General features: G+C 35.3%; 1 protein-coding gene across 4 annotated transcripts; it reads left to right on the top strand.

The window, feature by feature from the left end:
* Positions 1-314: 314 nt before the first annotated feature.
* Positions 315-27981, top strand: LOC117419912 (protein kinase C and casein kinase substrate in neurons protein 2-like). 4 transcript variants are annotated; one of them, XM_034033284.3, is made up of 11 exons: positions 315-477; positions 13428-13534; positions 14503-14659; positions 16091-16326; positions 17693-17848; positions 18190-18365; positions 18753-18873; positions 21300-21427; positions 24203-24340; positions 25604-25776; positions 26105-27981. In XM_034033284.3, exons 2-11 carry the CDS (start codon positions 13469-13471, stop codon positions 26215-26217), a joined length of 1464 nt encoding a protein of 487 aa, XP_033889175.3. In that variant the 5' UTR covers positions 315-477; positions 13428-13468; the 3' UTR covers positions 26218-27981. The 4 variants fall into 4 exon arrangements, with proteins under 4 accessions (XP_033889175.3, XP_033889174.3, XP_033889176.3 ...); XM_034033283.3 differs by having other exon boundaries at positions 25601-25776; XM_034033285.3 differs by lacking the exon at positions 24203-24340 and having other exon boundaries at positions 25601-25776.

Below are 27981 nucleotides of genomic sequence, written 5' to 3'. Positions count from 1 at the left end.
TACATGAAGCACCAAGTACCTTCCCTTGAAACTGAAAGCATACATTGCACATTCAAACAAAAACAAGTTAAGCGCTTCTTAAAATACATCCAAAATACACAAGCCTATTAATTAAATAGTTTAAGTAGCCTAGAAAGGCTTCATGAATACCACATTTTTAAATACTTTAAATACACTCATGATGACCTATTCATGGTTTGTGTTTTGCAATTAACAACAACAACAACAAAAAACTACATTCTATATAACAGCGTAATGTCCAAATGTTCAAATATCGACTGATAAACATTACGTCACAAAAACTTGGACAACTTTTTCTCGTTTGGGATGTGACGTTAGAGAGGCGCGCCGCTCCCACTGATCTGAGTGAGTGTGTAGCTGGCTGGCGGAGAAGTGGAAAGGAGGAAGTCTCGAATTTGAGAGAGAGGGCAACTCAGCGAACTAACACGTATCTGTCTGCAGCTTGTCATTATTAAGGTAAATATAAAAACGTGTGTGCTATTTTAACCAACATGTGCTTGCGAAGGGTGACAAAATTAATATAGTATTGTCTTTAAAACAATACGTGTTCTGTCATGAGCAAATAAAGTTAACTCAGGCTAACTTCTTCTGGCTTGCTTGACTGAGTCAGTGGGCTTGGTCTGCTTACTCGAGGGAGAAATATCAAGTAAATACACTTAAGCGCTACGCTTATTTTTTGTATATAACACCGGAAAGTGAATTTAATATGTTTGAAATATAATAATGTGTCTTATCAATCAATGTCGCCTTATTCGGGTGCGTTTTCAAAGTTTATCCTGTTATTTTTTTTTAATCATAAATACCATGCACTTTACAGTGAACTCTCCAACCTACCGTGTTTATTATGTGTAGTTTTATCTCTTGGAATTTTCCAAAGTGGAAACCTAATGGACACGGTTAGATTAAGTCAGAATAGCGTTGAGTAATGTTGAAGCAGGATGTGTGGACTGGGAAGCGAGTCATAACGACATGTATCGTCAAGTTTCCGTATATGTTGAATATTTTTATAACAACTCGATGTTAACTACTTGCTGATCACAGGTGTTAGTAAATGTCTGTTACAATGTTTGTTTTTGCAAAGGTCGCGCTGTTCTCTAACTGTAATCCAAAGCTAACCTGAAGAGCCAAGGTGAAAGAGTTTCACTATTTTACTGACGCTATGCTATTGGAACGCAGAGGGTAAGGCTAAATCTGTGGACCTGTAAATAGTGTTATGTAAAGACCTGACCTGACAGTACTACTTTTGTTAATTAATTATACAGCATTGTATACTGCTTACTGTGTTATCAACCTAAGGAATTTGACCTTAAGCATAATTGTGACATAGGGCCTACTGTATGTGTCATATGGTTTCCTACAGCCTCGGGCTGTTAAGTATACAACACAGCTGCTAGTATATGCACATAATATGTGGTTTTATATAAAAACACACTTATTTATTTTTTTATGAAGTAGTATTGAAAAGTGTATTTTGGTGCTTTTCATTAATATAACATAAAGTGCATTTACATTTCTGCCTACTAAAACTTAACTTGAACAGACTTTTTTCAGATAAATGCAACCACAAGAAGACATTTTGTTGCAGGCAGGTGAAGTAATTATAGAAGTATAGTTTATTAATTGACAATCAGTGTTAACAAGGCAGTGAATGTGTCTAAACCTTATGCCATTCTTGGAGGTAGTGTTCTGCAATTCCTCATTTAGGGAGCCTCGATACGGTACAGTGCACAGTATCATGATATGATATACTATCAAGATACTTTGGATTTTATGTCCATTATGTGTTAACTGGCTGCCAAATTCTTTTTTTTGCAAGTACAAAGTGCATAAGAGGCTAATACACAGTTAATAATGGTACAGCACCGTGGAATGTTTGCTGTTTTATATATATATATATATATATATATATATATATATATATATATATATATATATATATATGAAAAAAGAAAAGGATATTTCAGGTACTTAAAAAGGTAGAATAATTGATTACAAATCAATTATCAGGACATTTCGGACTACAAGTCCTTCATTGGCTGAATACAAAAAAACAGTTTAATAAAGAATTAATAAAATAACTTTTAAGAAAACAATCCAACCACAAACTGCACAAACTGTTGACTATACTTTTAGTTATTGGCTTGTACTGTCTAATTATATATTGAATAGCAAAAGTTATACTGTGAACAAAAACAATAATAAACAACTTACAGTTTCACACAGAAATCAAGCACTGTCGATTGTTTCACATGCAAAAACATGTGCTTTGAAAGATCTGCTGACAAGGATCTGAGACTTCAATGCCCTCTTGAGCCAAAAACATCTGAACCGTGTCCAGTGCGGTGATGGCTTTATCCAGTTTGATAGGAGGCGCTGGGAGTACAGGTGTCCAGTTATCCACTAGCCTTTTTAATAGTTTTTATCCCTTCAGTACCAGTAATAAGTGTCGAGTTACCTGAAAGGGCGGTGTCGAATTTAGAGGTAGGATGCATGTGCTATCCTCCAGTCGAGTTAACTGATGCAGACTGTATATATATATGTTACGCTCAAAGTCAGGATTTGGTCAGTGACCGATAAAAATAACCATTTCGCGATTTGAGCACTGACAAATTATCAAAGAACGAAATGAAAGGTTATTTTAGTGTTTTAAGCAAATTATTTTGCTCCAATTGCGAAATGGAAAATATCAAACAAGCAAAGAGCGAAACGCAAAAGAAGAGCCAGCTTCTCCCTTCTTTCAGTAAAGCGATATACCCAAATTGCGAAATGTGTTTTGAGTAAATGTTCCCGAACAAATTTTAAAGATGCTCAATCTGTGATTAGCAGTTAATTGCAGGGGTATCAAAAATGGGCATCAAGTGAAATACAAGTCTTATAAGTGCTAGATATTTTGAAAATCACCACTTCCAAATAATTTAATAAAATTAGTTCAGCGGATAAAAAAAAAACAAAAACCCCAAAAAACCCCCAAAACATTTCTTGCAAAGAACTGCTTCTGGTAGTACTAACAACGCTGGTAACAGCCGTTCAATATTGAAAAAAAATGTATGGAAATACAGCAAAGTTGCTTGAACTGTGTGTTGTCAAAACAAAGCTGAGCCACTCCTGTAAAACATTGCAGCCAGCCTTGGTGTTTGCCTCAGGCAATGCTGACCAGTCTCCCTATTAAATATGACTATCGGCATGTCCCAAGTCAGAATGAAAATGAACCCTTAACTTCCAGCTTCATTTTCAAACCATGCCCATAATCTGCACTATAAAAAGTAGTCTGTGATCAAGGAACGGTCCAAAAACCAGTACCTTGTGTTTTAAGTCTAAAGAAAACTTAGTAAATCAGTATCTAATTAGTTATGTATTATAACCTTAAGCAAGGACATACCACTCCTGATTATGAATGTTTAGTTCCTAGCATAGCTGTAGCTGGGGGAAATGTACTGTAATTGAACTGGGAAGAGAGCTATAGCAAGTCATCCAAACACCAAATGAACAGTTATTCATGTTGCGGCTGCTGTTCAGTTTGCAAAGTTGGATTAAAACATTTTTGTTATTGGAAGAATTGGCTTCAGGACAGTCTTGCACCTTATTCTCCTTACACAGAACTAAGAATAGCAATGCACTAACCCGCTGTATTATGATTGGAAAACATTCAGATGATTTGTTTCTTTGTTCAGAGGACTGGACCTAACAGCTGTACGACATAACAGCTGTACACCCAAACACGAAAAGAATACAAGCCCACTTCCATTTGCTTTTTAAGTAGCATTAAATGCTGTGCCTCAAGATTACAGTTGGTGCTTCAGATAAGGTTTTCGATCATTGTGTAATTTACTACTTAATGTTAATTTAGGTAAGGCAGTCCAAGATTACAGCTAACCAGGTTCTGTGAAACTAGCCGTTGGTGTGTAAACTGTGTTTTGGGTGAGTAAAATGCAAAATGACCTTGAGTCATGAGTACTTCCAATAAATACTTTACATACTTTAATGCTAACTTATGGCGTGTGCATTAACTACAGTCTTACATTAACTGGTCTCATTTAGTCCTGCCTTAATAATAATAATATTAATAATATTATAGTCCGAGAAGTTGCTACTCTCGATGTAGTTAGCTACTGCGTTAAAAAAAAAAAAAAAAAAAAAAAAAGCAAAATTGATCACCTTGCTATGGCAATATAAAGCATCCTGCCTCTTTCCAAATATATACTATTGTATTTATTATATAGATTTACCTTCCAAAAATTTGGTTTACAGATGGGTAAATTGGTAGGTTAAGTTGAGGGGGCCAAAGACAGTGTATAGAAATCCTGAAGATTCCAGTCACTTATTCACCAGTCACATACACGCTGCAAGTAAGTTAATTTTTTTTATTAAAATTGAAAATCTGGACTTATTGGTCATATCTTTCTGGCAATTCCCACACAGGCTTCAATTAGACACCGCAGTATTTGTATGATCCATACTCTAGCTACCGCGTGCAGTATATTAAAAATTGACCATTGAAAGATGGGTTTCTACAGTACCTGTATTTAAACCAATGCATTGACACACAGTCACTATTGTAAAGATTAATGTGTTAATGTAGCAACTATGAATAAAACATTCCTTACTGTAGTGAGGTTCACAGACAGTATGCTACTATGCAAACAATTTGTTGTTTTGTAGAAACTAATGAAGCCAGAGATCTGGTTAGTGGTTATACAGTACTGTAAGTGGTCAAAGGTAATCATTTGTGGTTGTGATACAGTATCCACTGATGAAAATCACTTTAAAGTTTCAGAAACTATTTCCTATTTCAAAAGTGAGAACATGTCAGCACTGAGGCGCTGCTTCTGCTAAGTTTTACTGCATGTTGAACAATCGATTGACAGATTTAAAAATGTACTGAGCTGGCTGGAATTAATTCCAGGAGCTCCTGGCTTGACTACACTGCCACTTTATAAACTGCTTTCTTGCTTTCAAATTGGAATCTGTACTTATGAATCTAAGGGATTAATGGCATACTTTGTAGCAAGCAGTAGGTTGGTGTGGGTGTTATGTTGTCAAAGTACCGCCTATTGCCCTGACCTGAAGGACTGCCCCACTTATTGAGTCCTCACAACACAGACTTTTAGAGGTGCGAAGGCTTTCAAGTACAATACTCTCTTAAGGATCACTGATATGTACTGTATACTCTCCAAAGGCATGCACACATGACCTTGCATGTTCCTCATCAGTTTACTCTGACATGTATTTTTACAGGGCAGAAAGCCAGGTCCTGGAAGGGTTAACCCACTACACTGCCTACCCAGACTAAATTTAATTATCTAATTTCACCTGTGATTGAGCACAAATAAACAAATAATGAATGTCCTATTTTGAACCCCCACCCCCTCCACCCCAATCAAACTACAGTATACACAGCGTATTGCTTAAAGCCAATTCTGCAATACGTTGTAGCAGTTTATTATCAGAAATAGTTTTATAGCATGTGCTTCGAAATGTTTGCATTGCAGGCTGGAAATTACCTTTCCTGCAGTTGCAAGAATTAGTGTCTGACAGGAAGTGATGAAATGTTGTGTGAGTTCTGAGTTTGTGTATGTTGAGGTCACAGCCAACAGAAGGGAGTACAAGATTGTCAGGTACTGTACTTTCTGTCGTGCCACACATACACATTAATGCTGTAAACTACCATTGTTTCTGTTTTATTACTGCAGAGAGGTTCTGTGCAGAGCCAGTGGCACTGCCGGGCTGTTTTGAATGCACTGTAATGTTATGCTGCAATAGGGAGTAGCCCGATGTAAACAGCTGAGTCAGGGAAATCCAGGTCTGCTTTACTTTTCTGACCTTGCCCATAGAGGTGGAGAATGCTATGTATCAGTAATTATATTGTATGATTTTTGGTTACTAACAGTGCACATCTAGCCACAAAAATAAATGGGTTTTGTACTAACCTGAGGCATATGGTATGTGTGGTCTGAGGCACTGCAGCAACAGCTAATTAAGTGTTGATAATATGTCTGTGTTCATCAATAGAGTGAATGTCATGCATAAAAGTACAGTACTAATTTAGTTTTCTGGAAGGTTCTGTAGTTTAAATGATGCACTCTTATACTGTAAATATTGCTGTTGTCAGCTGTTTTGAATGCTTAATAAAATGAATGTTCTGGAAAGGCTTAAAACAGAGAGTGATGTCAGTCTGCAGGAGTGCATGATGGCATTTGATTCTATTCCAAATTGCTGAAACTCATGACTGTTTGGGTGTGGCAGTGGTATAAACAGTTAATGGACTGGTTGAGTATTTTTTAAAGGAAGAAAAAAGAAGAAACAGAAGGTGGTCTAGTTAAAACTTTTACAATTAATTGTACTGTATCTAAATATTTAGCTTTCTCAACTGCTGTACACTTGTCTGAATTTTTTTTGAGTACACATGGCACATCCAACTTGCTGTATATTTCTACATTTTTCCAAAACAGTTGGTTGTAAAATGTGACTTGCAACAGATTAACCTGAACTCGGTTTGTATTTATGTTGCTGTATATACAGTCTCAGAAGGCAGATGTTTCTTTTTAAATGTCCTGGGAACTGGGTAATCTCAAGTTTGTGGAATGTGTGTTTAATTTTTGAATTAGGCAAGTCCATTATTTTCAGCAGTTCTCCATGATACAGTAAGTCCTGTACCGGAAGGTCTAGCAAAAAAGAGACACATTTCTGACAGCACACCATCCCATTAACCCATTAAGTGCCATTGTCCTCTAGTGAGGGCAGACTACTTTGTAATTTTTTGGAGCATTTTTAACTGGCATCTACCTGTTGTGTAAATTTTCTCCAACCTATACTGTTATGGTAACTCTAATTTTGTTCTGCAAAAGTTAAGTCTAAATGTAATATATCAAATTACATACATACAGCTTGTGTTCTGATTTCTTTTTATTTAAGAAATGAATTTGGTACTGAATGGATTAATTACTGTATAACTCTAAATAAGTGCTTTAAAAATTACAGTAATTTGAATTGTCTGGATTTAGTTTTTATAGGAACATAGTGATCTTTAACCTTTACAGATAAATATGCAGTATGCCAGGGATGTACAGTAGTAGAGGCACCTACAGTACTGCATGTATATGTATAGTACTATATGTCACACTCCATAGTTTTAAATACCTGTACGCAATACCTAACTTATCCAATTAGGATGACATTTGTGTAGGATGTTATTTCGCACAAGTTATTGAGAATATTAGAATGTGCGTTTGCAGTGTACATACAGTACAGTACAGTTTAGTAAGTGCCTGTGAGTCTTAAGTCTTAAGTACATAATATTTCATTTACGTTTCCACTTCAACCCCTTATCAAATTGTGATCAAACTTCATTCTCACAAGGTATGACTTATATTATCAGACAAATATTATCAGAATCTGGGGATGCAACACAGAGGTCTATCACACCTGTACATGCATACGGTGGCTGCATGCTGTAGTAATGGTAAAATCTTGCTGACAATGTGAATTCCAAGTATACTGTCAAATTTACTTTTTCTGAATTCCATTTAAGGATTCGGTTTCGTTATTCTTTTCTAGCCAATATATAAACTACATTTTCAGTACTTTAGTTTAAACAAAGGCTTGGGTAAAAAAAAAAAAAAAAAATGCTGTTCACTGGGTGCCACAAATTTCAATGCAGTGTTTGTTGTAAAGTGCATGAGGTCAGCTTGCATTTGAATGATCACACTGTCTCCTCGGTGCGTTAGAAAGAACACAAGCAGCAAGCAGGGTCAGGAGAGGAATGTCGTCATACCCAAGAAATCTGTGCTCTCTTTTCTCCTTGGCTTGAGTGACCGCTTGACACTTTTCTGCACTCCCAATAAAAGATGACCTGCAAGTCACCTAATGTCATCTTGTCTTCCATCTGAGAAAAGTTCTGATGATGCAACTTAAATTAAATCAAAACCTTGTCCCCAAACAGTATAGTACGTGGAACGATAATGTTAACTTTAGATCTCTTTTCAACCAGACACCAGAAGAATCACTGCTACAGCATCAAAGAATGCTTTTATGTATCTCTTTAAATACAGTAATTTATTGATTCACTAAGTGCTTCTGAACAACAATGTAGTTGAAAGCATTTGCAGTAATCTGAAACCCTTTTCTCTACTTCTAAAACAGGTGTGATGTTGCTCTCCTGAGAGCAGTTCTGTGCTTCAGCCCCCCACATTACTGCACAGTATGGTATTTAATCCTCACCAGAAAGTGGTGTACTATACAGTACAGTACAGTGATCAGTGGTGTAGTCCGAAATCCAAAAGTACTGGGACGCCAACAAAATATAGATTTCTTAAGCAAAAATTGTACAAATTCCTGTTTTATTTGTTCATTGAGCTTGAGGTAACGTTTAATAGGTAATGCATGCGACTTTTATAGGCTACTCCCTCAGTCAGTGCTGCCAGATTGGCAGTTTTCCAGCCAAATTTGTCTTGTTCTGAAAGCATCGTGCAGGTAAATACTGTTTCTGGTGGTTTAGTTATTTTTATCGTGCATTATGAGGTCATCACCAGTGCAGAATTTCAATCACCACAATATTCTGTATGGTATATCACGTCCTCCCCCTGTCTTTTTTTTTCCTGGAGCTCTGCATCCAATAAAATTACAAATCGCACAAACGCTGTTATTTTTTATTCGTCACCAATTTAAGAACTGTACAATTTATAATGGTTTTTCAGTTTATTTTTAAAGAATGTATCCGCTGACAGTTCTGGACAATTTAATTTTACACGACATTCTAAATACATGTTTTTTCCTGGACCTTCCGCGTCTGATGTCATCAGATAAAAAACTAAACTAAACCTGCAGTTCCGGTACTGTAAATTGAGAAAAAAACAAGCAAAGCAGATCAATAAATACATAGTTTAACATTACTGTGTTCATTTTTTTTTTTAATAAATCTGTAGCACTTATACTTTTGTAATATATATTACATCTTAAATGTAAGTGTGTTTTTGGCTGCTTTAAAAAACACAATTTGGCTACTTCATTAGCATTTTTACTAAAAACATTGTTTGCCCTATTAAACTTTAGTATTGTAGTTTGTAATAGAAGTTCCTAATGTTCTCTTCATTGCATCACAAGGACGACTGACTGAATCGTACAATTATGCAGGAATCAGGAGATGTGTGTGACTTGACTCTGCAAACATTTAAAATACGTGCCGGTTATCGGAGACAGAGACTCCAATTTGTGCACCATCAGTAGTGGCGCGTAGGGAATCTGGTTCCTGATGCCTATTCAGTGACATGGTACAGAAAGACTATTTTGATTTCCACACGGAAAAGAGATTGCTTCATCAGTGTGCATGCATCTAAATTATTCTTAAGTTAACGCTTAAGTCAAGGTTCTGCCTATTGAAATACCGCTGTTCCGGCTCGACTACACCACTGACAGTGATGTAAGCTTTTCCTCCAGATTGCCAGATTGACAGTCTACTATTGTGCTCTCAATCTGTTTTTATGCCGTTTGATAAATATCCACTGTAAAGTACTTCCTGTACAGTACTGTAGTTAAATGTCAAAAGAGAGAGGTGAATATGCTCTCGACCTTATTAGAAATACACAAATATGCCTGTGGTTAAAAAAATGGAGGACCACTGCAGTAGAGAATGCACAGTACCTCTGTATAGGCCGGTGATTGCCTGACCTTACACTGACTTAAGAAGAAACTTTACGGGGCGTTTCCTTGGAGGGCCTGTACCTTACTGACCCATGACCAGTAAAGTGAGCAGCTCTCAAGTAACCAAAGTGATTGCCGGTAGCGAGCTACTTTATAAGGTCAACATTAACATTATTATTTTTTCCATTTTATTTTATTTTTTACACATGTACATATTGTCACTGTTAGTTTTTTTTTTTTCTGAAAGAGGAATTAAATAATGACTTTAAACTGACTTTTTTTTAAATGTCCAGAAATATTCCTTTCACAAATAGGGTTTAGTACAATATGTGAATGTTCTCCTTCTGTAGCATGGGGAATATTTAGCTTAAATAACAAATTATATAGGCGCTTTCCCAGTCTTAATGTAAAAACAAAAGTGTTAAAGCCATACATGTCGTAAACCATCCTTTTTAAATGATTGAAAACACATGTAAAGCTTGGCCAGGAATTGGCTGACAAGCCTACAGTTTGACATTATCCAGTTAAATTTCATCTCTAGCGATGAATGCATTGCCCTCTGTGTCTCAGTCCCTGTAGTTACCTCATCATGCCAAAATGTAAATGCTGCTGTTCAGCTTTTGCTGTCCTTTTTTGATGTCTGCTTTACACTTAATTATTGTGTGTTTTTTATTTTCATTTAAGATGACATGTTATGGATATATTTGATTTTTTTTTTTTTTTCACTTCGTTTATTTTTAAGCACTTCTGCTTTGATGGTTGACTCGGCAGTAATTAAGTGTACATTTTTTTTAAACTATTATAACTAACTAGAATGACTTACTTTTGTGTTATATTGACATGCTTACTGGTTATGGTACCAGTCTCCATCTGGCTTCTCTTCGCCCTCTGATTAAATTGTTGTCTGGCTGCTGTCCTTAATGTAGCTAAAAAATAAAATCTTCCTCCGAAATGCTTCTCTTTACTGTTACTGGTGCATGTCGCTCTCAGGCACAAAACCTTTTAATTCTTTAATACTGTGGTAAACTCTCCTTCCCTCTCTTCCTTGCTTAAGAGCAAACAATTCAACTGCACAGATGTACCGTGACCTTATATTGATATGCAGACTTGCTACAGTAGAAAACAAGCCTTTCTTTTTGCTAGCCAAGAACTTTTTGCCATACGTCATCTACTGGTACACTGTAACTGCAATTACTAAAGAGGAGTAAAGCTAAGAACTACCGAAATAATATATGCTACGGCTTTGAATTAAAGGTGTAGCACCCAATAGTTTTATATTTAACAAGGTTTATGTAGTACAAAGAGTATTTGAAAACTGTAGCTCAATAGGTGAATGTTTTCCCTACAACCAAAACCCCTACAGCTAGAACTGTCTGTGTTGTGTAAACACACTTGTCAGCAAGGTCTGCTTTCTGAAAAAGTTAATTTTACAGAAAGATAAATTACAGGAATAGTAAAAAGACAACAGTAAATTTAACTATAAAACAACTGAACATGGTTGTGAGACACAACAGCTTTAAGAATGACTTGCTGTAAAAACAAGCTTTGTGTTAAATTAGGTTAGTCGTAGTAATAGCTGGGCAGCATACTTAACCACTGCAGGAAGGTGGGTTGTGCATCAAACAAGAGCACAAACCGAGGAAGGAAAAGTAGTTTGCTATAATGAGATTAAAAAAAAAAAAAAAAAAAAAAAAAATCCTCATCATTCTTAGAGGCTTATTATTCTATTAATATCATGTATTACATGTTTAAATTGAATTGGATAATGATTTTACAGTCATTGCTGTTTTATAGTCAATCGGTTAAATTAATTTTACTTCTGTTACGTAAAAGAAAATAAACAAACCAGGGCTTGAATTTCAGTGCGGGAATCACGCAGTTCTGGTTAAAATAAATAAATAAAAAAATGTAGTGCTGGATATTAAGTGCCACGAGACTTTATTCTCTTGTACGCGATTCCTGGATGCTATCTTTAAGCATTATAGAAACTCAGTACACTGCAGTATAAGTAAACAGTTCTGAAAAAAAAGAATACGATTAAGTCTATCTAGGTGTTTTGCAAGCGGTGACTTTCACTTTAACTCTTAAAACTCAGCCCCATTAATTTTGGGGCGCCAGCGCACCGAAGGTTATGCACATATTACTCGGGCACCATAAAAGCCACCTGGTTTGTTTAAAAGTACAGATTCAAGGCTTTCCGAAGACGTATTCAGTGTGTGCATGCGGTACTCCTAGCTGGAACTATGACTGCCTGAAGTTAAGCCTCTCATCATGTGACAGAGTTCACAGCTTAGGTTTAGTTTTGAGTCTATTACTCCGTCATTGAAGCAGCTAGACTGAAAGGGGGGGTGTCGTTGGAAAGCTTTAGAAGCTCAACCCCCCCCCCCCATGTTCATTTCATATTGAGGTTCAATGGGTGCTTTTTTTTTTTTATTCATCTATGATTACAATATATATAGCAGTGACCAAACATGATTTTTTTGGAAAAGTGTTTTTTTATTTTTTAGTTATTTATTTTAACATATATTCTCATCTCTACCACGTATAGTATCCTGTTGCAACTTAAATAATATGAAAGGGCATTTTGTGGCCTTTTATTTGATATGTTATATGCATGCAGTACAAACTATCCAGTAGTTACATACATAAATGAAAACAGTGAAAAACAGGCAGTAATAGTGTGTGTAAAGAGTTTTAAAAAAAAAAAAATGCACCTTTTTCTTCTGCTTCATGCAAAAACTTCATTTTGTATAGACATACCTTGAAAATCAGTCATCCAATTGTGATACAACTTAAATGGACATTCGTTAGCACCTGTTTTTCAGTGTTTCAGAATATGAGTTGAGATGTACTGATAGGTTGGCTTGGGTCAATGAACACTACATCTTTGGAACCACTCCCTTTAATTTGAAATAAATAGTTTGCTTTTAAGTTACATAATAATGGAGATTAAATTAATTGCATAGCTTGTTCCCTATCCAGCAATTACATCCTTCAAACGTGAGAAGTTAAATATTTCAGATTATCGGAAGACGCTTTTCCCATTATCAATGACTGGTACTGAAAACAATACATGGATTGAAGGTGAATGTGAAAGCAGGGAATCTCGTCTTGTAATAACAACTTTTTAATCGGTACCTCCCCATTTGAAGGTATATCTGGCAGTTTAAAACATGTTAAAGGGGGGAATATTTGAAAATCCCCTTAAACTGCGGTCAGCCCCAAACACACCAGCCACCACTGATAAATAATGTGCTTTATTTATGTATTCATTTAAGATTTTGAGTAATTTGGTATGTAACTATTCACAAACCACCATTTGCAACATCCTAAGAACGTTACATTTACAATATTTGGAACTACAACTACGATACTATCCAATTTTTTCCGTAATTTGAAAAAAATTAATAAAATCAGATTTAAATAAGAAAAAATCAGATTATTTTTTTTAATAATCTAAAAAATCGCCAACCCTGCCTGCAGAGCATTTGTGCAGTCCAGTGTTTGTATATGAACTAAAAAGAAGTACTGGGTACGCAATTTTGTATTTATTTATTTTTTTTTGTGCGCAGTGTTTCTAACTTCTTGAGTTAAATGTATTTTGCTGTAGGATTTCAATTTAAGTTACTCATGGATCAAAGTAATGTATAACAATCCTTGCAGTATTTAATGTTTCCCCTCAAACTTAATCCAAACCCAGCTACTGAGACTTATTCTTTTTAAAATCCATCTAATTCTAGTTTTTGTCTTTTGTTTTAAATTTATTTCAGCTATTGAAGAACCCTGAACTTGGAGGGAAGAAAGCCCAGCAATGACAGGCTCTTATGATGACACTGCTTCTGTTATGTTCGAGGTTTCCAGTGACAGCTTTTGGGAGGTATGACTTTTAAACTGAGAAGCTGATTTAATGTCACACCCTGTGTTAAAACCTGTGCCAAAGTTGAACCCAGCAAAAGCCTTGTAAAATATATAATTAAGTGCAGCTGTTTCATACAAACATCACTGCTGTAGACCAACAAAATTATTATTTAAATATTGTTTTTTCACAGTACAAAAATGACCACATCAAACGTGTAAAGTTTTTTTAGATTTAGTGGTTCCAGCTAACAAACATGCTTTCTTTTTTTATATTGCTACTGTTTTTAATTTCCAGACTTTCAAATCAATATCAAACATCATGCATTTAATAAAACCATCAAGAAAAAAAACCTTTGTCTTTGTTCATTTTCAGTTGTATGTATTATTATTATTATTATTATTATTATTATTATTATTATTATTATTATTATTATTTATTATTATTATTTATTTCTTAGCAGACGCCCTTATCCAGGGCGACTTACAATTGTTACAAGATATCACATTATTTTTTACATACAATTACATTATTTTTTACACATTATTTTTACATACAATTACCCATTTATACAGTTGGGTTTTTACTGGAGCAATCTAGGTAAAGCACCTTGCTCTAGGGTACAGCAGCAGTGTTCCCCACCTGGGATTGAACCCACGACCCTCCGGTCAGGAGCCCAGAGCCCTAACCACTACTCCACACTGCTGCCCATAAGATAAATTGCAGTATTCTCTAGGAAAAAAATGGTTACAAATCTCCAACCTGCTTAAAAATGGTGCCCTCTACTTCCTGGGTCTGTTCACTTCCTGTGCTGCAGGTATTAGGATCCCACCTGACCCCTCCCGAGAATCTTGTGTACAGCATGGAATGTGAGCGTGAGGCTCTGCTAAGGCCCCTCCCCCTCTTAAACTCTCAAAGAAAAGAACTGAAATCAGTAAAGGGTGTACGTTCTGTGTAATACACATATTTCCCTTCTTTCCATACTCTAGATTGGAAACTATAAGCGTACAGTAAAACGCATTGACGATGGGAACAGGCTGTGTAATGACCTCATGAACTGCATCCATGAACGAGCACGTATAGAAAAGTCTTACGCCCAGCAGCTTACAGAGTGGGCTAAACGATGGAAGCAAAATACAGAAAAAGGTACATTTTAAAATAAATACAATTGGGATAATATTTAAAATCTTAATGTGCTTCTTATCTCTAAGTCCAGATTTGTTTCATTTAACATTTTGAATGCAGTTATGTTGGCGTGTGCAAATGGAAAATGTTAAACCGCATGATGGAACATGCTGGTCAGATTTTAAATGCTCTTCGATGAATTATTCTGTAATACTCCTTTGAGTAGTAAATATCTTATCATTGTGTTAAAGTGTACATAAGCACATGTGTTACATGTTCCCATGTGTTGCTACAACTGTTTACGTAAGGGGGGTGTGTTACATTTTGACCACTTTTTTTTTTTTTTTTTTTTAACTTTTAACCACTTGCGGTCCTATACCGGACCTGGTCCGACATTGCAATTTTCCCTTTCCGGTCCAGTGTCGGACCCTGTCCGACATCATCAAAAAGACGTAAAAAAACAGGTCTCTAATCGTTTTTTCTCCAGAAAAAGCAGAGAAAACCATTCAATGGTCGAGTGAGACCGATAGGAGCCGAGAAAAGAAAAAAAATAATAATAAAAATAAATAAATAAGGGGGGTGGATCTGAGCAATACACTTAGCCCTGGCACCACAGAGATAACACGGACATAAACAAACAAGATAGCTGCTTCCACATCCAGAATATCACAGACATTTGTAGAGCTTTTTGAGATATTATAGTAATAAAATAATGACGGATCGCATTATTGAGGAGTTTGGTGATAAAACAAGTAATCAGGAGATGATTTATCGGTATGCACTACTATGAAGAGGTATGTGAAAAATACAACGAACAAGGGGTGGGGCTGGAGATGCAGTACTGAGTGTCCTGTTGATATGCTGTGCCTTTTAAATGTCTTTTACTGTGAAGAAAATTCTTTTAAACAGCGCGTCTAAAATAAACTGCGCGTGTGAAAATAAATTGGACCTGACACGCCTGAGACGCGCTGAATAAATGGACCGCTAAGGGTTAAATTGCATTCCCTGCCTCAAGATGGCTTCCCATGTACCCACATGGACCTCTCCGAACTACATTTCCCATTATCCTCTTGCTCACATATGTAACTGAGATGGATTTACTAGTGAGCAGGAGATTGATTGGAAATGTAGTTCTGAGAGCTCCATGCAGGTACAAGAGAAGCCATCTTGAGGCAGGGATTGCAATTTAAAAGTTTAAAAAAGTGGTCAAAATGTAAAAAATAAAAATAATGTAAAACAATACACACCTTACGTTAACAGTTGGCAACACATGGGAACATGTAACAATAAAATAAAAAGGTCCTTATGTACCCTTTTTAAGTTTTTGAAGAAACAATATATATATATATATATATATATATATATATATATATATATATATATATATATATATATATATATATTATAAAATATAATTTTTTTATTTAATATAATTTGCATTGCGTCACATAGGACCACAGTATGGGACTTTAGAACGAGCCTGGACTGCCATAATGACTGAAGCAGAGAAAGTCAGTGAGCTGCACCTGGAAGTAAAAGGGCTGCTAATGAGTGAAGATTTTGAGAAGGTCAAAAACTGGCAAAAAGAGGCTTTTCATAAACAAATGATAGGAGGGTTTAAAGAAACAAAGGAAGCTGAAGATGGATTTCGAAAGGCTCAGAAACCATGGGCAAAGAAACTCAAGGAGGTTAGTTATTTTTTTAATAGAAGGTTGCATGGTGGGCAATTTTTTTTTTTTTCTTCCCCTTATTTAAGATTGCATTCATGTTTATATGCATTGCGTGTGTGTGTTCATAGTTCCCTTAAAGAAATATTCAGTTTTGAAGTGTGCAAATAATTCCAGCAATAATCCTTTTCAAATGTGAATCAAAATTCATAACATGTAATAACTGAGGATGCTGGCAAGAGAACCACCACAAAGTTTAAAAAACAAAAAAAAGTTTTCACATGTGGAATTAAAACAAACCAAGCTCTTCCAGAGATCGATGTACTGTAAGTTAGAGATGGCATTGTAGTGGTATAATCATACAGTTTTTAAAAGAAGGAATTCATAGTTTAGCTTGTAGACAGTGTCTGGTAAACTGAGTGTAACTGATTGTACTTTTTTCAGTTTTGTTTTTGTTTTTCCTTCACAGTTCCTTCCTACAGCTAGTTGTGTGCTTACACCTATCAAAAAGAGCTGTGGGCTCTGCACCAGTGCGCCTGTGTCTGCATAAAAATGGCTTCTATTTACACTGCTGGCTTTCTTTTTGTAAATTGCACTGGCTGTGAATGAAGTTATTGAAATCAAACTGTTACAATACATTTATACCGACTTTCTGTAATCACAACTAGTCAATAGTTTGTCACAGTTTAATCAAATCACACAGAATTAGCATGGCATGTTTAAAAGGTCACATCTAAGTTACAATGGAAACATTTTGGGTATGTTAATATCTTGTTGGCTGAGGGGCTTTTCCTTTATTTAACTCTTTATTGTATGTGGTGCAGAGAGTTTAATGGAACTTACTGTTTTTGAGGGGATACATAGTCTTGTGGCAACTCCTTCAGAGATTCTCAGTACATAGCTAATAATAATAAAAATAAAAATAAATAAATAAATGTATTCTGTGATTCTCTGTTAGGTTCAGTTGTTTCGCACAACTCCCATATGAATAACAAGACACATTACGTTACCACATACATTTACATACATTGTCTACTTGTGAATATTCTTATGTCACTTTTTTGACCGTCGGTATAGGAACCATCTCTGTCCCTTAAACGTCTCAAATGCCAGCATTGTCAGTACCAGTAAGGCACTTTGATAGACCTACAGTACTGTTTATAGGGGTTTTCATTTTTTTGTGTAATTGTAATTGCACAAAATTGTCTCGGTCTATGATTTTCAAGTTTTGAAATTGTTGTCTCACATGGAATATCTATTGTAGCTTGCCAAGCAGGGAACACAAGGTCAATTCCCACAGCCTTGTTTAAAACATGTTTTTATTGTGTGTGTTCTCATTAAATGTGGTGACATAAGCAGCTAATAATATTTTATTATTTTGTTTAAGATGGACTCTATTAAGAAAGCCTACCATGCTGCCTGCAAAGATGAGAAGCTAGCAATATCCAGAGAAAATGCCAGCAAACTTGATCCAAACATGAACCCAGAGACCATGAAGAAACTACAAGACAGAGTAGAAAAGTCCAGCCAGGAAGTTCAGAAGGTGAATAAAGATTCTGTCTATTATTATTATTATTATTATTATTATTATTATTATTATTATTTTACTTTTCTTTTTCAGCTGATTTTGCTTAATATTCTGAAAGTTACAAAGACATCAGCACAGGCATTTTCCAGTAATTATGTTTCTTTTTGCATAACTGATATTGCTAGCCGTTTCTCTGGAATACACATGAGGAACAAATCCATTCTTGATAGTAGGGTTCTTTCAAACCCCAGCTTATGTTTATATGGCTTATACAGGAATTGAGGGGGTAATTCAGTGCAGTTCATGGAGCTGTAAAGTCTTTATATTTTCAACTGTCTATTTTTTATTTCTCAAAGATAAAGGAAAAATATAAAAAATCACTTGAAGAACTGGATAAGTGCAATCCTCAGTACATTGAAAATATGGAGCAGGTGTTTGAGCAATGCCAGCAGTTTGAGGAGAAAAGACTTGGCTTCTTCAAAGAGGTTCTGCTAGAGGTCAAAAAGCATTTAGACCTGTCAACCAACCCCAGGTAAAAACCGAGTCTGAACTACTGTAATTGCCACTTACTGCAACACTAATACTGATTGTTGTAATCAACATTTGTAACCACTCCACACCCCACAGCCTCCCAAATGCAGGCTGGCATACATTGGCATTGATAATTAAATTGTTCTGCATCAATACCAACATTCACCACTCTGTGTCAGCTACATAAGCTACAGCATGTCTGGATACACACACCACCCCACCCCCACTCCCATGCTCGTGCTATGCAAATAGGATTTGGTTGGCTGATGGTCAAGTCACAAGTTTCAGATGATTTGATAGTTTCTTTTTTTTTTTTTTTTTTTTTGTAATATTTTATTAATTCATCATTCATGTTGGGCCACTCAAGATGTCTAGTGTTTCTTTTCAGCTATGTTGGTATTTATCATGACCTGGAACAGACTATTCAAATGGCTGATGCTGAAGAGGACCTGAAATGGTGGCGATCTAACAATGGGCCAGGAATGGCTATGAACTGGCCACAGTTTGAGGTGAGAATGCACAGATTGCTTAATTTTTGAGAACATATACAAAACCTAAATATGTAAGTGAATACTTTTGTTTTCATTACACCCATTGTTTGTTTCAATCATTTTCTGTGTTAATTAAAAAAAAAAAAAAAATTTCACAACATTGTACCCAGTTTGATAATTTGTCCAGTAGACAGGATGGCAAGATGTAGCAATGTATTGGAAGAAAAACTTGCAGCATGCTTAACTACAACAAATAGCTTTGTTTTTTTTGTGAACATTTTTTTTTATTTGTTTGGAAACATAAAATAAAAAACACAATAACACAAACACAAGTACACATATAGACATCAAACATAGGCGTAACAACAACAAATAGTTTGATTAGTTTATGCATACTGTAAGGTTCCTTGCCGGAGTAATGTTGTGGAGTTAGTTTACATCACACATTCCCTGTCCTCACAATTGGTTACACAAACCACAAATAGTTAGGTACTGCTACCTGCAATACAATTAACTGCACAAGAAGGCAAACATTATATTAATTACTTAATATGTTACTTGATTGTATGTTAGTTTGGCATTTAAAACAGGACTTGTGGTAATGTTTGGGAGGTTTATGTAGAGGAGAGTGGCGTTTGATTCGAGTACTCGGAAATTGTAATGCTCAAGTCTCGAGCAACAATAGATCTAAAAAATCCCACCCTTACTATCAAAGACCGCAAACTTTTAAATCTCTGAGGCAAACTTTTTAATATGTCACAGTGCTCTTTACAATTCCAAAATATTGTGCTATTTTATCCCTGGTAATTACCTTTTCCAGAAGTGAAAGTGTTTCCAACTTTTTTTCAATTGTAAGCACAACTCTCTTTTTTTTTGCTTTCCTGTAGCCATTTTGCATTAGCGCTGTACAGTGGGGTGATGTTAGTCTCTTTTTTTAAAAATTTTTTATTTTCTTTTTAAAACCATATAATTTTGGGCAAAGTTACTTATAAAAAAAAAACTACAACAAAAAAACGGAATAAGTTCCTGTTTGTTGTTAAATGAACCTTTAAGAAAAACACTATTCTAAGAACATTATACTATCCAAAAATGTGTTCAATATGTATATAGTTATATCTCCACTAGCAACTTTAATTACAACCATACATATAAACATTTAAATATATACTTTTATGTCTCTGTGTTTTTTTTTACTTTGTAGTTATGTCTTTGCGATGTTAAAACGTTATTTGCTAATTTATTTGCGTAGAAAATACTAACCAGGGCTGTCAGTATCAGAATGTAATATAAAGAGTGTGTGTGTGTAGATATGGTTTAAACGCTGACACTGCAAAGCGTTTAAACGTTCATGAAAATGTACCAAAAGCACATGGCTAGTCCGCACTTTGGAGATTTAAACGGGAAACCACCGAAAACTATCTTGATATGCAGTGTTTCCTTTTATAAACTTTGAGCAATTCCATTTGCAGTCTAGAGGTATCAGCTGTGACGGTATGATAATGCAGTGAATTTTCCATATGTAGATTGTTCTACAGTAAGTCTATAAACCTGTTTACTCTACTCTAGTTCTAGTGACATTTCCCATACACAGCAGTAACATGAATGATTTTGCCAAAATGCACACCAAGGCAGTCAGTGAAAAGAGTCCATGGTGGTGTTTACTGGTATCTCAGAAGCCATGGTTGGTGCTTGTTCTTGAGATGCTGGCAGCATTGATGCTTTGCACCCCATTTATGTAACATATCACTGGTAGATTATTAACTTTGAATTTCTTGCACAAATAAGTTGTTGTGTGTGATGCCAGCTCTTGTTCTATTCAATCCATGCTTTGTGGCGAAATGGAGAGGACTCCAGTCTTAACAACTCAGCAGATGTCATGAGCACCAGTCTTAACAGAAATTTGCGAAATGTGAAAAAGTGTGATGCCAAGTGTTTTGCACTAGAAAAACTGATGCATCTGTTCTGAACAGTTTCCTCCATATACTGATCTTTAAATGTATAAGTCGGCTTGTTTCACTGACCTTTGATTAGCTCCAATCTTGGACTACCTAGTGTTACCAAAGGTAAGGTGGTCCATGATCAGTGCTAATCAGGCTCTGTGATACCAGACATTTGTAAACTCTGGAACTGAACATCATTGGCACTGGAGAGCAAAGTACAGGCATTAAAAATAGTATAAGAACCACCAAATAGGAACCAGAAATCAACATAGATCATATGAGACATATGATCTGCACCTTTCATCCTTCCCTCTTTCCCAGAAATAGTGCAGGAAATAGTTTTGAAAATTCAAAACTTAAACACACTGTGGGTTGTGTCAATGTATGGAGGAGTGCTTGTGCTTCGATTTGAAATGCATATGTAGTTTCACTATTTTTAAGTTTTATGGACAAATTATGATGTATTTGTTTGTTTTTCGCTTTTTTTAATTTGTATTTTTTTAGGACTGGTCTATAGATCTGAACCGTTCACTCAGTAAAAGAGAGAAGAAAAAGCACACAGATGGTATAACTCTGACTGGGATGAACCAGACCTCCGAGCAGGCAGCCCAGGTTACCAAGCATAGCAGCAGGTAAAGTAAGGCAAACAAACAGCATGTTAGAAACTGACAGTTCCTAAAAAATATTTGCATTTGTTCTGTAAGTCAAATAAGTGTTTTTATTGACAAAAATAATGCCCCCCCAAACATTGGCACCTTATCAGAGCAGCCAGGAACCAATGTAAGGGGCATGTACAATGAGAAAAATACAAATAAATGCAAAAATATGTGCTTTGAAAGTAACATTTGGCAAAAGTTGAGTTTAAACTATTTAACATGCAGCCACAAACTATAATGGTATTTGATCTGATCTTTTGCAGCTCTAGCCATTAAGTGCAATGATACATACGTTATACAATATCTGAATGCACACACTGCTTTCAAACTGTTTTTTTTCAACTGGATTAGAAATGACCACAATCAGTAAAGGTTAGTTTGAACTTTTTAAAATAAATTCATCAGTGCTCCACTGAGTTGTGCAGTGATAACAGTGGTGAGATAAGGAAGGTAATGTGAGCTGTGTGGACAGATATGCAAATACATGCAGTATGAGTGAGTAGAGGAGGCTGGTAATCTAAAAGCCTTGGAAAAGTACTCATTGTGTATATCAGCATTCTTGGATAGTTTAAAAATAACTATTAAATGCCTTGTAGACCTCTTGCAGTATATTACAATTTTTTTTAATTATGTTAGTACACAATGTCTGCAAGGTAAAATAACCACCTGCACTGTGTATGTATTTGTCACAACTGCAATCAAATGCCTGGACATTTCTCTTGGGTTGTTCAGTATAACAACACAAATCACAAATCATGTATGGCAGGGGATTCCATGGAAAAATAAAAATAAGTCTCGCCTTTTTTGCACGCTATTTTGGTAGTACCTTTCAGGTAATTTTGATTTCCATGTAGATTTATTTTAAGGAGAGAAATTCTCCTTCCAAATGCAAACAACCTCATTAATATTAAAATAAGGGAGGGTATATTTAAATGTTTCTGTCTGTGTTCCAGTTTTGCATTCACAACTACTGATATCATACAGCTTTCTTTAGCTGGGTTTCCACAAAGTTTTTAGGTTGTGTTGAAGAACCGCAAGTGCAGCTCGCCTCATTTGGCCACCAAAACAATATAATAAAAAAAGCAAGGGAAACCAAACAAAAACACAGACATAATATTCTGCAAAAAAAACATTCTGTAAGAAACCGTTGTGTACTATCCATGTACTATTTGCTGAATATTTGACTGCATATATATTTATTATAAACCTATTATACATATACATACTGTATATAATATACATTTTTCCTACAGAACCATAACGCAATTCTGATCCTTATGGTAGTCTACGAACAGAGAAGCGTAATATTATAAAAATGATCTAGTCAAAATGTTTCGTGCAAAATATATTTTCAAAATACTGGTAGTAAATCTACAATAGGCTACCCTACTCTCCCACATTTCCCACTACATAATAATAATAATAATAATAATAATAATAATAATAATAATAATAAAAAATACCTGAATCCAAATTCTGCAGGGAAAGTGCAAGGCTCTCGTCAATATAATGTTATATTTAAATATTTTGTTGTTTGCTATTGGAGATCCAGTATACCGGTAGTCCATACGAGTTCCAGCAAACTTCTCATGCTAATCCAGCTGGGCATTATGTAACTTTCTGGAACTTCTGTAGATCTTGCAGCTGATGTTAATTCCTGTATTTGTCTTTTTGAACCAATTCCCCCCCCCCCCCATGTTTTCTACTAAAACAAATCTTGCTCAATGAATTAGGTTTAAGGGATTTTACTCAACTCTATAGGTGGTCGCTCAAGTATGGTGCTGTCAGTAGCCTGCAGCAATAATACAGGAAACCACTGCCACGAATTCCCAGCTATGCTAATTTGTTATTATTATTGTGTATGAACTATGCATCAGCTGCAGATTCATTAACAATTCATTCAGTCTCACGTGAAAAACAGAACACAAGGAGGTTAAGTGACTTGTTCACGGTCACACAATGAGTCAGTGGCTGAACCGGGAACCTCCTGGTTACAAGCCCGTTTCTTTAACCACTGGCCCACACAGCCTTGGTAGATACACATGATAAATTTTACTTAATGCTAGTGTACAATGAATTGCATCTTATTGCCAAGGAATCGAAAAGTCTATGCTTAAAGCAATCAGCTATCCATTGACCACACACAAAGATCACAAGTGTAAAGGATTAAAAAATATCTTTCTGTGCTTTGCAAAGGGCTTTGTTTGTTTATTTATTTATTTATTTATTTATTTATTGTAAGTGGCGGCATTTTTTAATTTGTATTTTTTTAAGCTTGCTTATAAAACAACTAAACTATAAAGCATTATCATTTTGAGTCAAATGGCAATAATTTGAAACGTTGAATAAATGGTGCGTCTCATAAATGTTATTTTTTTAACACTGAATGAAGAGGTCTCTAAACCCCTCATACTGTATGCTTATTTTTTCCTATGTGGTAAATTCGTGCTGCTTTTTAGCATGAGAAGGCGAGTTACCTAGCCTTTTAAGTCGTACAATGTTTTGGCCAAGCACTGCCTACAGCGTGACGAATGTGCTTGATATGTGTGTGTGTGTCACATTATCACGATAATAGAGAGAACTGAGCTTCTAAACTGCATGGAAATACCGCCTATATTGGTGCTATCTGAGAAAACAAGAAACATAAAGAAAAGGAGGGAAAATAAATGAATTTATATTTTTTGCATGTCTGCTTAATGATGGTTGGAATCAAGGGTGCTCTGGTTATAATGCTTTCTATCTCCTAAATAGCTACCTTAGTGTGCCGAATAGCTCGGTACAATCCAGTTATAACCCGTTTGAAGATGAAGCTGAAGAAGAAGCAGTAGTGGAAGAAGAAAAAAACAGCAGTCCTGTCAGTGAAAAAAAGGAGGAAATTAAAACCAAAAAGTTGGTGAAAGAATATTTTAATTTGTTTTAATTCTGTCTTTTTTCCCTTCTTACATTCTCTTTGAGCGTTTCAGGTTGCTGTGTTTGCTAATGCATGGACACTGGATATGGACTACTTTCTTTACACTTTTCTGAACAATAACGTGTCTTTCTGATTATGGGACTTACTTTGACTGATAAACCTGCCTTGATTTTTTTTCAATACTTTTGTCTTCTGCTTATATACAGTCAAACCTGATAAAAAAAAAAAAAAAAAAAAAAGACTGTCAAAGTTGTCTTTCGAGGTGGGTGGTCTTTTTCTACAGGTGATTTAACATAGGATATATGCATACTAAAGAAATGTTATTCAGGTTTGATTGTATATGCAGCTTTAGTTCATGTTGGGTCCCTTGTCTGATCTGTGAGTGCAATCTCTAAGTGGCTGTCTGCAAAAACCGTGTCTGAATGATATTATTGTAGTGTTTTTGGCAGCATGGTGCTCTCTTGTGGTTGTAGGGCTCATTAACACATCTCTCAGTTCAAGATATTTATACTGACAATGATCCCGTTCTACCGGGTGAAATCATTTACCCATACATTGCAACTGTTGTTAAACGTTCGGTTCCTGTGGGGGTAGGTCTGGGTGGAATAAACTCAAGTCATTTTATATTGTGAATATCCTCTATCATAGAGGCCCCAATAAAAATTATGATTTATGTTGTTAGATCTGTGGCCCTGCGACTCAAGCAGTGCTTTGAAGAACAAAACTAGTGATTAGCTAGTTTATTAAGTTTATTCAATGCCACAGTAGAAATGGTCCATGAATAAAACATGATTTATAATTCTAGAATACATTTTCTTAGCAACTGTGCCACACACACTTTTATTAGATTTTAACAATTGCTGGGGGGAAATGGAATGGGATTCAGCTTCATGTTTACAAAAAAAAACATTTTAGCTTTTAAACATAACTTTTTAAATTATTTATACTCCAATAAATGTCTCCATGCGTTTTGTTGAAGTACACCATACTAAAACATAACAAAATACCTTGTATTCATAAAAAAAAATTACCAACATGTCTTAAGGGCTGTATACAGTACGTTCAATTGAATAACACATTTTTTGTCAAATTATAACATTAATTGTACTGTGGTTTTTGTTTCTCTGGGTTGTTATAAGCAAGGCTGCAATCACACTCCTTTGCTGAACGGCAGTTGGTGGAATGGTGTTGCAGTTTTCTTTCTAAGGATCTCTCTCTCTTCTTTTCTGCAATGTTAGCAGCTGTGAAAAAAACAAAGACTCGTCTGACGAGGAGACTACCAACCCTTTCTCTACCGATACTAACGGCAACAGCAACCCCTTTGATGAGGAGCCGTCCCCGGGGATAGAGGTGTCGGTGCGGGCGCTGTATGACTACGAGGGACAGGAGCAGGATGAGCTAAGTTTCAAAGCAGGTAACTTTTGTTGGTGCTCTTCTTTTATTCCCGAACTCTTGTCGTGGGGGGGGCGGGGGGTTAGACCCCAGTTTATGTTAGTTAACACCAGAAACCACAACGCAATTTTGCAGTTTGTTATTACACGTATGTAAAATGATTACTCCTTTTTAAAGCATTTAAATATTATATTCAGAGCAGTATATTTCAGTTGCAGTTGAAGCTTGCTCTATTTTTTTTGGACAGTATCTGTAGTGTTTCTGTATGGGTAAGGTTAAGGTTGTGGCTATTGTATCTGACAGATAAGACATTGAGTCACTTTCTATTTCTCTTCCTTCATTCTTTTAAGGTGATAGTCTAACCAAAATGGGAAATGAGGATGAACAAGGCTGGTGCAAAGGACGGCTGAGTAGTGGCCAAATTGGCTTGTACCCAGCGAACTACGTGGAAGAAATCCAGTAATAAAAGAATAATTTGTAAGAATATGCTGCATTAGTTGGTTCCTGTAAATCTTCCAAAGATTCAGATGATAAAGTACATACTTAACGGTCATTTCCAACATGTGATCTTTGATCATATTTGAGAAGAGCTTGGACAGGAATACTGATCAAGGCTAGGTATTAAAATGTATTAATTCATTAGTACAATGCTGATTTGAAAATATTGTTAAATTGTAATAATCATCATCATCATCATCATCATAATAAAAAGGCGATGCATTGTTCAGTAATTAACCTAGCCTGCAGTCCAGAAGTTGCAGGTCCGTATTGTGACAGTTGTCTGGAGTCTGATATTTGAATTGATTTTATATATTTTGTAGGCCTTGTACATATGATTTATATAGGTAGAATATTAACTGTACCTTACACTTTTTAAATGTTTTCATTTTATTTTAAACGTAGAGTGTTATAAAAAACATGCCTTTTAGCATTTGGGATGGTAATTTTACTTTTGTTTTCAAAATTATTTTAAGTGACCTTTTTTTAACTGTTACACCTCAACTCAGAATTTCTTAGAGATTTTTGTATTGCTTTCATCTTTTAGCATTACAATATTATTTCTATTTTATTCTGTACAGCAGTGGGTGTATGTGTACATTACAGAGGTTGGTTGTAAATGTTTGCAATGCATGTTGACATTGCAGCCTTATGCTTGCTATAAAGTATGGATTTTTTTTTTTTGTGACCGTGGTCATCTGTTACTTTTAATTTGTGGTGGAAATATCAAGCACATAGCTGTGTGTATTTGAGATTCATATTTTAAGCTGTTTCAAAAACATATATATCTTGAAGCGGGTGGATTGGAATTACAGTTTTTATTAATATTAACACTAGAAACCCCTTATCGATCTTGACTTTGTTATGATAACCTGTTTTGCAAATATTACAACCCGATTTTTAAAGTATAGATAGCAAACAAATGACACAAAATATGTATTTCTCTTTTGTATATATCAAAAAAGAATTCATGAACAAATAAACTGGCAGAGGGAAGGTGTGCTTATTGAATTTTAGATATAAATTGAAGACATGTTAATTTATAATATATCTCTGTCTTCTGTAAGTGATTGCATTACTTTCTTGCTATTTGAAATAGTTGTGATTCAAATCAATTGTACAATGTATGATAATGGTTATGTCAAATAACCATGTCTCCTTCCTGTCTAACACAACTGTATGATAATCAATAATTCAAATCACAAATATATATTTCTTTGGCAGGGGGGAAAAAAAACTATGTCCTTGTTCTGTTTTATTTTATTTTTATTTTGGAGAAATATCAAGTGTAAATTATGAAACTAACAATAGAGTAGCTATTTAGTTTTATGTATATACAGCATATAAAATATTTTTTAAAATGTATTGGGTTGTCTTTTGAAGAAGCTGTTTTAAAAAAAAAAAAAAATTCCATATCCAAAAGTGTTATGGAAGTTATACTAGTATTCACTGATACTGCATACTTGCACTATAATCTTCTAAACGTGTTCTCATGTCAGTACCAAGCTAAGTACAGTACTCAAACTAGTTAAGGAAGCACACCTATGTGACCCAAGTATTTTGTAATGTATTTGATTATTCTTGCATGGTCGTTTCATCTAGGATAAACACGCATATACAGCTTTGTAAGTTTAATAGCTGCTTTACTGCATTTAATACTGCATGTAATACTGTTTGTTGACTGCTGTCTTCATTGGGGGAGTATTCTTATTAAATATAAGCTGATTTA

Source organism: Acipenser ruthenus, chromosome 14, assembly GCF_902713425.1.
Source record: "Acipenser ruthenus chromosome 14, fAciRut3.2 maternal haplotype, whole genome shotgun sequence".
In the NCBI taxonomy this organism is placed as follows: Eukaryota; Metazoa; Chordata; class Actinopteri; order Acipenseriformes; family Acipenseridae; genus Acipenser; species Acipenser ruthenus.
The sequence above is the reverse complement of the archived record's forward strand: the minus strand, read 5'-3'. Positions and strand labels throughout refer to the sequence as shown.